Consider the following 14,542-nt stretch of genomic DNA (forward strand, 5'->3'; position numbering starts at 1 on the left):
CGAATCAGGAGGCAGCAGGAAAGCTCTCTCCCACCCAACGGCCTCTTGGCGAGGACCTCTAGGCCACGCCCATCCAGAGTTAAACCTCTTTCACCTCAACAGCTTGGACAGGGCGCTCCGATTTCAGAATGGCAAACAACTAGTTACATAAGGGTTTCTCCCTTTGGGAATTTACCCTTAGTGCACAATGAGTGTCCCATGGCAGGCACAGTCAGCGCCTTTAGGCAGGGGAGACTTTGGTCTGGAGTCCTCATGACAAGCTTGAAACCTTTCAGAATTGGCTAGTTTGCATATCTTGAACCCGTTTACTTAGTCTTGCCTCTCCAGGCACGGCACGCTCCCAGGAAGGGCTTTCACCCATGGTCGCTGTGATAGTCCCCAGAGGTGACTGCTTCTACAAAGACTGACCCGGGCTGAGATTCCTCCCTTACTTTTATCCAGGAGAGAAACATGGGTCACCCTAATAAAGAACACCCCGATCTCAATCCACATGCAACAATTCCGTTTGCCTTTCAAGCGGACAAAGAAGCTGATTCTAATCATTTAGCACAACACACACACACACACACACACTCTCTCTCTCTCTCTCTCTCTCTCTCTCTCTCTCTCTCTCTCTCACACTGGCCTTTGCAACCTGGGAACATAGCCTTGGCTGCTGGCCCATGAAGATTACAAGGTGCTGGGGATCAGCAAAACATAGAAACACATAGGGATGAATTACTCTGCCAATCCCACTGTTGAATCTTGTGATACCAGACAATTCTGTGAACAGAGGTGGCTACCTCCAGATCTTGCTGCGCCTGGCTGCAGCGTGGTAGCTCATTTCTGGCTCAGGACAGCTTGACAGAGGTAATGAGTGAAGCTGGAGCTATGCCTGAAGCCAGACCTCATTTGTAACTTATATATAATTGCCCCTATTTCACAACAGCTGTAAGGGACACAGCATTTCTTGTTTCAGTGGCAGTCGTTTGGGAATCTGGTTCTGCCTTTGAGAAACTCCCTAAGGTGCCTCATGCGGAAATACATGATCTGGAGAGTAAGATTCTGGGAATTGGCCTTAACTTCTAAGTGGCTGGGCAGGTCTTAGGAGAGACGACACCTCTGAGGGCTCCAAACTACCTCGCCCCGCCACTCTGTCTCCATTAATTTACTCTGCAGGCGTACGGAGAGCACGCGCTAGAGCAAGCACTGGACAGGTGTGAGCCCATGACCCTCTGTGCACTTCGCATGCCTCTGATAGTGGGATTAATCAGGCGGACCTTTCGTGGCGGAGAATAATGCGTGCCAAGACAAGACATTGGGAAGCCCACTGGGCGGCACTGGGGCGTCCTTTCCGGAAAGGGGGCGGCGAGGGGAGGCAGGTGGCTCTGGACAAGGTGATCTCTCATGCAAGGTCCTCGCAGGACCAAAATTCTGTGAACCTAGAATTCTATGACGTTTTCCAACGCAGCCTGGACACATGCAGTGTTTCTGGAACCTCAGTGATTCTCATGCTGACATCGCGCGTTTTTTGTTTTTTTTGTTTTTTGTTTTGCCATATCAGCATACTATCTGTACTACCGGTAGCAGTTTTCCTTAAATGGGTTAATTCTTTTTACTTTCAAGAGTAAAAAGGAAATTTTATGTCATTTCCATAAATGCGAGAGCTGTATAACTTGCCAAGAATGAAGGTAAGTGGAAAATGAGTTGTCATATTTTTAACAGTTAAAACGATGGTAAAAATAAAAAGTGAATGTGGAAATGGAATAACACCTTTACTTGATTTACGAAAGTGTATACCTGAAAATAAGTTACTCGATGGTAGAGTGAACTGCGGGTGGTCAGTTGGTCACAGGAGGGCGGGGACAACCTGGTCCACCATCATGACCACCAGTTAGGCGACAAGGCATTGGCTTGATCGAAGGCCATTATCACCGCAGCTGTTTCAACAAGCTTCAAGGAACATTTTTCTTCTGACATTCAGATCATTAGTCAGAAATTGTATATTCATTAAACCTCTCGAGGCCTGTGTTATGAGTCATCGGACTCATGGCAGGAGTCTGGGGTCAATATGATCATAAGTGACCAAAGCAGAATACTTGTGTAAAATTTTGGCCTGGGGGCGAGTCCTGGAGGGGAGAGCTCACTACCCACGGGTGTTAAGTGGCTGCCCTGCATGACACAAATTACTGGTATTCGGGCCATCACCACCGGTGCCATGGGACAGCCTAAGTTAGCGCTTACTAAGCACTATTGTAAAATGAGGGTAAACGACAGTAACGAGAGCTCCAGAATTTCTGAAGTTCATGTCTTGCTCACGAAAAGAACTGGGGTGCTGTTCAGGTTAACAAGGTGGCTGGCCCCCAGACGGTCACCCCAGGATCTACCAGGAGGTGGGGAAACTTTTTCTGTAAAGAGCCAGCTGGTATATATTTTAGGCTTTTCGGGTCATAGAGTCTCTGTGGCAACGACTTGACAGCAGAAGCAGCATAGATAATTGTCGGGAGCCACTTTGAGACATGATGGAAGCCATTAGGAGGCACTGAAGAAGTCTCGTAGCTAGAAGCCATAACATGGCTACTGAGTTTGCTTAAACAGTGGTTCTAGGAAACAAGAAGTTGAATTACCTTGGTGAGCCTCGTAAACTCACCTTTCAAGGTAACAGAATGTTATACTATCATGGAAACAAGAAAACATATGATCTTATGTAACTGACAAGCATTGTTTTAGATACTATGGTGTGCTTTGCTATGGTAATGTAGTGATTGATTAGGGTATTCAAAAATCACATAAAAAGGCTATGCTAAATAAACTCGGGGCTGCAGCAGTGACTGTATGCCCTCCCGAAAGTTCTTTCCTGTCTTCTTCTTTTTCCTTAGGCTTCACCCACCTCTTTCAGGTGCTGTTTGATCTCGGCCAGTGGGCTCCGGCAGATAGTCCCCAGGCAAAGAGGCATGGCTGCGTTTCAGTAAAACTACTTTAAAAGCAGGCAGCGGCCCAGGCCTGGAGCTGGTGCTCCTCACTTCCACTCACCTTCGCCTGGGAAGAACTGAACCACGTGGCCAATCTAGGTGCAAGGAAGACTGGGAAATGTGGTCTGGTCTTGCGCCAGAGATGATGGGATGGATTTTAGTGGACAGCTAGCAATTCCTGCCACAAAGAAAGTCTATTCAATCATGGACTGGGTGTTAAGGATTTTTTTTTTTTCTTAGTACGTAGCAAAATAAATGTGCAAGCATTATATAAATGCTTAAAAGCTTGCTTTCATACCACCTAAAACAATCTTGCGTAACTCCAAGTACAAGTATGTGACTCTTCGGTAACAAAAGAGCTTTAGTATTTATTTGATTTGAATTACAAGTGTTTAATTGTAAACCCAGTCCCTGCTTGCTAGGCTTGCTCTCTAAACGCTTCCTTCAGCCATTTAAGAATAAAAAAAGAAAAATGAGTGAATCAGAAAGACACAAAAATTTAGTCCAGAAAAGTTAAGATTGAATTCTATTCTGCAAAGGGCTCAGCAAACTCAAACCATTATTATAGGTTTTATTACGGACATCTGGGTGAACGCAGTGACCACAGACTAAAGAAGCGTTTTGTGAGTTTTCTTACCCTGAGAATTGTCAGAGTTTGTTAATGTCCCAAACTGTCCGTGACTCCTCCTGATTCTCCTAGGCATTAAGAAATGAGCAGGATTTGGAGGAGTAGAGAAGAGAAGACATTGGCAGTGGTGCAGAGTGGGTTTAGGGGCTTCTTCGGGAGGTCAGCAAGGGCTGGACGGGTAAATAGAGGACAGAGGGCTTGGATGCCAAGCTAAGGAGAGCCAAGTAAGCTTTCACCCTAGACAAAAGGGAGCATTGAAAGACTTTAATTCTGAGAATGAGGAGATTACAGAGGGCGTTTCCAAACTAGAATCTGGCAGAAGCAGGTAAGCAAAGAAAGCACTTCTAAAAAGGAACCACCTAAACTCTCATTAGGAGAGTAGAAGCCGAGCTCACCTTTCCAGAACGGCAAAGCCCTCTGGGTATGAAAGCTGGCCCTTTTGAGGTCCCACCACAGGTTTCAGCATGAATGATGACACACGTGTCTCCAACATGCTGAACCGTACAAAGGGGTGCACATCCCTGAAGTACTGATGCTGGCCCTCGGTTCTCACTTTGGTAGGTCACAGTGGTCACGGGGAAGTTGCGACTCTCTGAGATTCCCCCAAACACCGCTGGTTCTGTGCCTCCGTGTCTTTCTCTGTCAGTAAGCCAGGCACGTGTCGGGGGCAGGAACAAGTGTTTGAGGGAGAAAGACGAGTCAGTCCACGGTCTCCCCTCATCTCATCACCCAGGTTCCGACGGCCTTTCAAGCTAGACGCATATGCTATGTCACTTTGATAAACTAACAAGCATGCAAATTAAAACCATATATTTGATTCGCCCCTATCAGATTGGCGAGGATTTTTACCACTATGGTTTTAGCGGCTGTGCCCAGTATCAGCAAAAAGTCTGGAAAAATAGGAATTTCACCGCTGATGTGGGAGATAAACTACTACAGACTTTCTTGGGGGCACTTTGGCAAAATCTCACCCAATACAGAAAAGGGGCATCTCTGTGGCCCTAGCTGGTCCCTTTCTAGGAATAATTCTGAATGAGCCCAAAGGTGTACGCATCTGATAGTTCTCAGTGATACTGGCAGTAGTAAAAAGTATGAAATAGCCTCGTGACCAATGATAGTAAATGGTTAGATAATTTATTAAGTATTCCTACTACCGAAAACATAGAAACATATATATTATTTTTAAGTGTTCACTAAAGAAGCAACTCTCCACTTACTATTAAAGAAGAAGGTTCAGACATTTGCATTCATTTCTACTCCCCTTAAACTCCACTAAAAGGACAAAAAAAAAAAATGAAGTCTTTAAAGCCACATGTACAAACAGAATGCAAGACAAGATGATGGTAACAGCGTTTTGGAAGCTGGAAAATGAACATAGCCATGACAATTGCTCTTGGAGCAGAGAAAGTGAAGGTCGGTGTCTGGGGGGCGCCCAGACAAAGGGGTTCAAATGGAAACAGTAGGAAACTCTCTAGATTCAGAGTTGCCAGGTACCTCTGAGGGGGCGGGGAGGCGGGTGGGGGGAAGCTGCCCCTCACTTACGCACATGGGAATGCAGATGCCCCCTCCGAGGCCCACCCCCAGGACAGAGTGTACTCTGCCTCTGCCGGTCCTAGAACTGCACCGAATCCAGGGAATCTAACCACCAGGTTCCAATAGGGAGGGGTCAGAAGCCTTGAGAGTGTCAATATAATATGATTTCTATCCAGAAATCTAAGCGTCAAAAGGAGGACGTTATTTGAAGCTCAAGAAATGGCTGCAGTAACAGTGACCCTTGGTAAAGTCGACGCCTGGTCATCTACTTAGTAGCCATGATGGTGAATGAAGCTGTCCCCACCCTTATGTTATCAACCGACCATCAATGATCCATTTTTCCTATCAAGTAACTTATTTTCAGGAATGCAATTTTGTAAATCAATTGTTACATCTGATAAAACTAAGCAAGGAAATAGACAGTAATTAATAATAAAGTATAGCAGTCTTTCAGAAAATGCCAAGTATTGACATTAATGTGGAGCAGCTGTAAATCTTGCATTCTGCTAGTAAGAGAGCAAATCTGTACAACCACTTTGGAAAACTTTTGGAGTGCCGAATAAAGTTGATATTTGTGAGCCCCATGCCCCAGCAAAGCCAATGGTAGATAAATATCCAAAAGAAATGCATGCAGGTAGCCACTAAATGACATGTTCTAGAATATTTATAATATTCAACTTAGAATCACCTGAAACTGGAAACTATTCAAATGCCCAACAAGAGTAGAATAAATAATTTATGGCTTATCCACGCAAATAATGACTCCACAGCAACGATGAAGAACAAACTACAACTAGATGCTATGTAGAGTGTCATCACATGACTTTGAGAGGAAGAAGCCAGATGCGAGAGTTCGCGATTCAGTGTACATGAAGCGCAGCACCCAGAAAAATGACAGCACGCCACTAGAAGTCAGTTACCGTTGTGGGCAGACGGGCACGGGGCAGGGCCAGGAACCGAGCTCGAGACGGTTTCCGGATGCTTATCGCCTTGGTCTGGGTGCCGGTTCCACAAGCACGATCGATCGGTGAAAATTCATCAAAACACACTATATGTTCTATATCAACATATTGCATATTATATTACACTATATATACAGATACTTTCTTATATGTAAGAACTTAAAAATGTATACCAGGTCTTAAGAACTTATTATCCTAGAGAGGAGACAAGATTGTTATAGACAAAATGACTGAAGACTATGTAAGTTATAGAAATATAATAGAATGGAAATAGTCAATGTGCAATTATTTTAATTAGTACCCTATAGTATGTACTAACGGAAATTCTACCTAAAGCATATATTTACTATGTTGGCTCTTGTATATAAAAAGTCCAGGAAGCAAATAGAGTTTCAAATTTAATTATATAAAGGGGCCCAGATAGATAGTTTATACATGGATGGATAGTTAGATAGATGATGGATGGATGATGCATGGATGGATGATGGATGGATGGATGGATGGATGGATGGATGGATGGATGGATGGATGGACAGACAGACGGACAGATAGCTAGATGGATAGATAAACTCACCTTTTGTCGATCATCCCTCCGTAAAGAAAGAAATCTATTTCCTGCAGGTCAAGGTTCAAAGCTATTCCTCTAGGCCTCCACAGTGTGCTCCAGCAACCTTGCCAACAGGAGCCATGCCACCCTCTCGGCTGGCCCCATGGGGGAGCTTCCCCCACAGCTTTGCTGGCCTGTGTCCTCCTGTCCACCTTTTAAGTCCCAGCCTGAGCTCCGTCCTGTCTATGGAACACAGCGAGGAATCGTTTGGATCTTGACACAACCAAGTGACAAGGTAGGTTTTCCTCTCTCGCTCCTCCCTCCCCAGGAATAAAATGAGGCGCACTCTTAACACGAGCTTTCAGCAGAACACAAGGTTCTGACCCAATAGGTCTGTCTCCGCTGTGAGAAGAGAGGTTCATCTTGTTATCTGGGCAATGCCAGACAGGGCAGCTTCCCAGGTGCAGGGGTGAGTCCACCTCCCACTCTCTTCTTACCTCTGCCCAGGGAAAACCCTTGACTTGCAGCCAAGGGGGCTGAGGCTGAGGGGGAGAAGAATTGGCCTTTGGAGTTAGGCAGAAAGCATCATTGAGGGAAGAGGAAGGAACAGGAGGCCAGAGGAGAAGGGGCTCCACCGTGGCCACCTGAGGTGGGCTTCTAGGGACTTGATGAGGAAGAACAAACATTAGGAGAGAAAAAAGCTGTTGGCCCCAGCCTCTGCTCTGCCTGTCAATTAAGTCATTGCAGTCAGACTTTTTAGGTAAAGAATTGTACTTTTCCATTTTTCCAAATGTCACAGGGAAAAGGGACAAAGATGAATAGTATTGGTTGTAACTTCATTGTTTTGACTGGTTTTCTTTCCCTTCCAGCTCTACAGTATTCATTCCATCACGAGCATCCCAGGAGCCTCAGAGGGGAGAGCAGCATTTTTCTCCTTTATGATGCTGCCCTCTGCTGGACATTGGGAACATCTTTGGTTTGTCTCTGGAGTTTTGTCTGGGTTTGATTTAGTGATTCAGGCCCAAGATCATTTGATGGGGGGAAAGGTATTCTGTAAAAAAATAATAATAATAAAAAAATAATAATAATTAATAATAATAATAAGTGTTTAATTTCCAATGATGAAAAAGCAGAGATGACTGTGAAATACATGTACCTGTGTTGCTGATGAGCATGAAGTCATGTGACACTTCAGGGAAGTGAATTTATAGAAAAGAAGCGGAGGAATTTAAAAAGGGCACTGCCTTGGACCCTGTCCGCCTTCTCCTGCAGGTCCAGACGTCGGAAATAATTTTAAAAACTAAAAATACTTATTCTCAAAGTTGCTCTACAAATTATGGCCACAGATGTGTAGGAGCAGGCTAAAGGCTGGAAAGATTGTCATGTATCCAAATCGGGCAGAGATGGAAGCTGATTTTTTTTAAAAGATCCTCTAGCAACTTGGAAAACACAAATACCATGCTATCCGTACGCAGCAGTTCTTAATCAGGGCCATGCATCGAATGCCTAAAAACGGCAGAGATTGATTTTTCAGGTCCCGGACAAGAAGATTCTGCTTCGGGGGCCCTGGAGTGTGACCTGGGTACTGGAATTTTGGGAAAGCCCTCCCAGCGAGCCCCCTAATTAAACCCCTAATAGAAAACTCTGAGTTAAATGCAGACAGCAGGATGCCAAAGGATATTCATATGTTGTTACCTTTAACTCAATAATACATCAACTGCACATGGACAGGAGCAAAGAGGGAGAGGACTCTGTACCTGGATGACTTGACATATTCTCTCTCTTACAAGACACCTACCAAAATTAGAACCACACATTTGAGGATTCTGGGGCTGCACGAAGTACATAAATAATATGTGTCATGTTATTTCACGATAGTATTTTAAAAAAACGAGTCGAGTGGTGTTTTCGAGCTGTTAGTTTAGTCAAATATCAATGTAGAAATTAGCCCTCTGCAGCTGCGGAGGCAATTGAAGCTCCAGCTTGCCTGCGTGGGGCTCAGTCCCTCTTCCTAGAGCCATAAAGTGGCCTGAGCATCACTGATCTACCCTTTCCACAAACACCTAAACCAGAGATAGCCTAGGACCATCTGCTGAGGGAGGCAGGCAGCCTGGCAGGAAAGGCTAGAGACTCAAGGCCCGGTTTCGATCTGCTGCTAACTCACTGGGAGATCTTAGGGGACTCCCTTGCCTCCCCACCAATTGCTGTAAAACGAGAGGTCGGGGGTCTAAATTGAAGCACCCGCAGGGGTCAGATGATGTCAGTGAGAGAAAGAGGCCAGGCACAAGCCGAAGGGGAACAGTGAGGACTGCCTCGCCTTCGCGAAGGGGGCGACCAGTGCTCAGTTCCTGCAGATCGCTCTTGCGCGAGTCGTGCACTACGCAAGGGCACGGCGTCAGAGGTGGCGTCCTTCGCCTCGCAGACACAGGTGTTTATCAACGACAGTTTCCCGGGAGATGTCTGTGCAGGGTTTCGAGGAAAGAATACCTTCTAGGCTGCACAAAAGTGTTGGGACGGACTGTCAGAAGCCCTGGTTACCACGTGAGAACATAGGTCTAGCATAGATCTTGCCTGTGGCAAGATCTTCTTCCTTCTGTGTTTTTCTTTTTTTCCCTCTAAACTGAAAACGTGCCTTTTAGTGTGAAATTCCCCTACATTAAAATTAGTTGGAAACTAATTCCAAAACATCATTTGACATTGTGGTGGCTAAATAAATCACCTCTGGGGCCACATTCTGGCTATGGTTGGAGGTCCCTGACCCAGATTAACCCTAAATTACTGCCATCTCACAAACCCTCCTATTCTATGCACCTCATGTGTAATCTTGGGGCCATCACAGAAGAAAATGAATTACCTTGGTCAATTATATCAGGATATAATAGAGATTATACGGCTCTAAAAAGTAAAAGTGTGGCCTTTGAATGATGGTATATACCATCTCCCTACTCATCACCTAGTTAACTTTAATTCATCCTTTCTTACTATCAATGTTATTTCTAAATAAGGTTCCCCTGTTATGCTTTCTTAAAACACCTTGCTTTGCCGAGTGAACTTTGACATCATAAGATAGTCATTTGTGTGAATCCTGGCTTACTGTCTGTCTGCTTATGGGATGATGGATTAGTCTGGACCCCATCAGGGACACATCTTTTCTCCTTGGTGTCCCCAACCTGAACTTGCTGCCTGGGGTTTGACTCCTGGGTTCCTCACCTTGGAGGATGTCTGGTTTCCATGGCTGGGAAGGAGGCTCTCTGGCTTGCCTCCCTCCCCCACATATCTCTGAGCCAGAGAAGGAAGCCAGTCCAAGCTAGTGATGTTCAGGACCATCAGGCTTGGCTGGTGGTTGAAACCTGCCTGGATTGTGGTTGGGGGATCAGATTTCAGAAAAACGCACACAGATACCTTCTCTGACAGACAGTCCACTTCCTCTTAGATGATGGGGTTGGGACTAGAGTTTTCAGCCCAGAATTAAATTCTGTTCCTGTACTTATTTTACATTCTGATTTTATTTCATAGGTATAACAAAATCATTATTATACCAACTAATAGGCCAGCCCTCTTGAAGATTTATTGAAGAAATCTGGTAGTCTTTAAGGCCAACTGCACTTCTTGATATTGAAAAGAATTTCCTAAGGATCATCCATCTCCAAGTCAGTAAAAGATCAGCTAAAACAGGTCATTCCATAAAGTAGCTAAAAACAGAATGGAGCCAATGAATGTGGGAGAAATTGCAGAAGGAGAAGGAAAACCCAAAATCACACAAAGATAACTTCTCAAAGAGCAAAAGAGAGAAGGAAAGGTAAGAGCAGAGAAAGAAAGATTAAGGAGGAAAGAGGACCAAGGAGCACTCCGGAAGTAGACATTATCAGGGGGAGAGTCTTTGTCCAAAACGCCACCTCCATCTCTTTGAGTCTCTGTCCCACACTCAGGTTCAAACCCAGCTGCAGGTAATGCTCCGTGCGATTGTAGGCTGGCCACAGAGGTAGGCCTTCCCCGTTAGGGTCCCTGGGAGAAAGAGCAGAGGTAGTGGTGAGATTTTCATCCTCGAGCACCCGGTTTTGTGCTGGGGGTGTCCCGGAGGTTTGCTTACCCAGTCCGAGCAAAGTTGGCCCAGTATCTCATCATCTTCCTGCTCAGCAATTTCTCCTCTTCTGTGGCTCCTTCTGAGGAGGATAATCACAAAACTCGGCTCGCACACTGAATGCCAGACGCTCGAGGTGCCTCACCATTTGATGAATCTCTCACATCTCTCCTCTGGCTGGATCCTCACCAGCTTCCCAAGTCATTTTATTTATTTTGCATTTGCAGATACTGAGGCTCATGCCTCAGGTCATGGCTTCCAATGGTGGAGTCTGAACGCGCACCTTGCCCGTCTACCTGATGTTCTCTCAGGTGTTCCTACGAGGCAGCAAGCTTCTTAGAGCGAGGGGGGTCACCTCTCTCTCTGTCTCTCTCTCTGTCTCTCTCTGTCTCTCTCTCTCTCTCTCTCAACTGATTATCTCTTTATTCGAAAAAATAATACTTGCTCAAAGTACAAAATCCAAAATGCAGAAAGGGTATCTAATGAAAATAAGTTTCCCTCTCATCTCTTCTCTCCACTGCTGTCAGCCTCAGAGGCATCATTGCTACCAGCTTCTCGAGTGCCCTCTGAAGGCTGCTGGACGTGTCCAAGAGTTTAAGCGAGCATGTTTTAACACACGTGGTAGTATAACGGACATATATTCTGCAGCTTCCTTTTCAGCTAAAATCTATGTAGGACATAGTTCCACAGTGTTGCCTATAGAGCTGCCTTTGGGAGGGGGGCATTTAATGTTCTCTATATAGAGAGAGTTATATGCAATTATATGTAAATACACCATTAGTGTATCCAGTACTCTATTCATAGATCTTTACGTTATGTCCAGACTTGCTGGCAAAAGCAATCCTTTAGTGAGCACGTGTGTTTTTGCATATGTGGAAGTATAACAGCACAGAAAATCCCAGAAGTTGAATTGCTAAGTGCTACGTGAACTTCGAATTTTCACAGTTTGCCATTAATTTGTAAAGTTGTCTGTTTCTCCGTAGCTGCTCGAATAATAATTTACAACATATTGTTCTTCCCAAACTTGACCGATGAAAAACGGTTCCTCGGTCAAGGTTAGTTTGCGTTCTTCTTGTTGTGAGTGAAGTTGAGTGGATTTTCCTGCTTCAAAGATTTTTGTGTTTCCTTTTCTGTAAACTTTCTATATCTGTTACCCCACTTTTGACTGGGTTGTTCCTTTTCTCTGATTTCAGGAGCTCTTTAGATATCAGGAAATTTACCCCTCGACACGTGTCATTCATTTTTTCCAATTTGGAGAGTCCACGTGACCACCAAATACTGCAGTAATACTACACTGTAGATCAAACAGTACATCAAATACTCAGTAATGGTTGCTGAGTAACAATAATAAAAACATTTATTAAGCAATAACTGTGTGCTTGTGAGAATTATTTCATTGAACCCTCATGACGATCTAGGAGGTAGTTCTGTTATCTGTGTTATAAGACTAAATGAAACAACGAATAAACCAGTGCCCAGATACACTCCGTATGAGAGATTCTGTCCTCACTTTCGAGAGGCCAGCGTGAACTGGTTAAGACCCTATACTGTGCTATGTTTTAAACTAAGTATTTCAGTGATGTCTCCTGTGTGTAGTTCCTACAACTTTTTGTTATTACTAACGTCATCTGATAGGCTTATTCTTTCAGGCACTGAACAGGCCATCTATTCAGGAATAAACGAGCTAACTTCACTGGTAACAGTTCACATGCATTTACACGAGATCACCTGGATCTGGAATTATGAAAAACGAGGTCCTTGCCTTTTAAAGCCCTGGGTGGCAGCCCCATGGGAGAGTTCTGTAAAGGGCAGGAGGGGAGAGTCCAGCAGGCAGAGGCATGCGAGAAAGTGGTTCTCATTTTTTAAAAGATTAGATTGCACAAGAGTCCTCCAGGGCCCACTACCATAAGCAAAGAGAAACATTCGTCAAGCAAACTTGGCAGCTCATTTTCATCTTAGTTTCTAAAAATACAAGTGGAAAGGGGGGGGCGTATTTTCCAGGGGACGGTCGTGTTTGTAAACCATAGATTACATAAGCAGATGGAAACCAGTCCTGCAGGTTCTCCTACAGCTTTGGGGCAGGTGAGGGGCTTCGTGCTAACAGTGGGGAGTCGTGTATTCTCCCCAGCTCACGCCACACTCACTCACGTTCCCGCAAGCACAGGAGCCCGAGGCAGCTTCCGCTCCCTTACCAAACATGACAACGTCGCCCTTGAGGAAGGCGCCTCCGAAGACAAAGCGAATTTCATCAGAATGATCGGCTTTGACGAAGGCTGGCTTCGTGTCCTTAAAGCACTGGGGCCGGTGCTGGAACTCGTAGAAGTAAACGGGCGCACCAGCATCTGTGGAGACGTAGGAAAGGGTCCAGGCCAGGCCAGGTGTGCAGGCAGGGGAGGCGGGGCTGTTCCTGCATCCCCACCCCTCTAGTCCTGCATTCAAGGACCCACGGGTGGGGCAGCCCAGAGACCAGAGGTGACTCCAATGGCACTAACTTCCCTCTCCCTTATTTGAGGCTAGCGTTTTTCTGCTCCAGAAGCCCTAATGATGGAGAACTCCCACCCCTCAGGGCAGCCTGAAAAGTCAAGAGTTCTACCAAAAAAAAATAGCCTTTCATGCCAATCCAAGATCTGCCTCCTGTGACTTCTTCTCATTAGCCCCAGTTTAACTGCCTGGAGACAAGCAGAGCAAACTTGTTCCCAGCCTCCAAGAGGTTCTGTGCACGCTCCATTCCCCTTCATCTCTCCTCTCCTAAAGGTCTTTGCTCTCTAATTTCCCACCTCTTTCTCCGAATCACCATTTTTTTCTCTACGGGATCATTGCAAACAGGCTTACAAAGTCTCCCCTTAAAGCACACATACAAACATACATGTGCACGCACAAACATGTGCATGCACACACACACAAATGCATGGGCACACTTATGGGCACACACGAACATTCACGGTCTTGGTCTCACCTTCCCCTTCGGTCACCGGCTTATTCCTCTAACTCCCTTCTAGAAAAACCTTGCAATACGGTTGCTTTATATTCATTACCTCTGCTTCCTCTTCTCTCATGTTGTCTTTTAAGTGCAGTATCATTTATGAACAATAAAAAGCACGGACTTTAAGCCTACAGTTCGATAAGTTTTTTCAAATGCATACACATTCACGTAACCACTGCCCTAGTCGGGACGTGGTTCCATCACCCCAGAACGTTCCCTTGTGTCTCCTCCTAGTCATCTACCAAGACACTGTGTTTTCATTTCGCCTGTGTTTGCCCTCTGCATAAATGGAACAACACAATATCTACTCTTTTGGATGCCTGGCTTCTTTCATCTAGCATAACGTTTTTAAGGTTCGTCCATGTTGGAGTACGCATTGGTACCCCATTTCTTTTTATGGTCAGAGAATAATCCACTGTGTGGATAGACCAAATTTTGTGTTGTTTATTCATCCATCGGTTGATGGACATTTGAGCTGTTACCACTTTTCAGCTACTCTGAACAAGGCTGCTATGAATATTTACGTACAAGTTTTGTTTTCAATCATCTTGGGTATATCCATCCCTAGTTGTGGAAATGCTGGGTTATGTGGTAATTCTACGTGTAACATTTTGAGGAACTGCCAAACTGCTTTCCACAGTGAGCTAAGGTATTTATTAGCTTTTATAGTTGTTTTTTTGTGAAGTCTTTAGAATTTTCTGTATATAAGATTATGTCACCTGTGAGTAGGGAGAGTTTTGCCTCTTTCTTTCCAATTTGGTTTCCCTTTAATTTCTTTATCTTGCCTAATCGTTTTGACTAGCATTCTAGTACAACATTAGTGGCGAAGATGACATCTGACCCTGATCTTAGGGGTA

At 44.9% G+C, this 14,542-nt stretch overlaps 1 protein-coding gene across 9 annotated transcripts in view; it reads right to left on the reverse strand.

Moving 5' to 3' along the window:
- Positions 1-6,563: 6,563 nt before the first annotated feature.
- CES5A (carboxylesterase 5A) overlaps positions 6,564-14,542 on the reverse strand; it is a 225,524-nt gene continuing 217,545 nt past the window's right edge. For 6 of the 9 annotated variants that reach the window (XM_036231291.1, XM_036231290.1, XM_036231287.1 and 3 more), the window contains 3 exons: positions 12,895-13,044; positions 10,712-10,784; positions 9,875-10,626 (listed from right to left, as the gene is read on the reverse strand). In XM_036231291.1, coding sequence (XP_036087184.1) covers positions 10,395-10,626; positions 10,712-10,784; positions 12,895-13,044 — 455 coding nt within the window. In that variant the 3' untranslated portion in view covers positions 9,875-10,394. Of the gene's footprint in view, positions 7,673-7,733; positions 8,128-9,874; positions 10,627-10,711; positions 10,785-12,894; positions 13,045-14,542 lie in introns of those variants that run through there. The other 3 variants (XR_004954212.1, XM_036231288.1, XM_036231289.1) reach the window with 3 other exon arrangements.

The sequence above is a fragment of the Rousettus aegyptiacus genome, unplaced genomic scaffold, assembly GCF_014176215.1.
Source record: "Rousettus aegyptiacus isolate mRouAeg1 unplaced genomic scaffold, mRouAeg1.p scaffold_m13_p_14, whole genome shotgun sequence".
Lineage (NCBI taxonomy): Eukaryota > Metazoa > Chordata > Mammalia > Chiroptera > Pteropodidae > Rousettus > Rousettus aegyptiacus.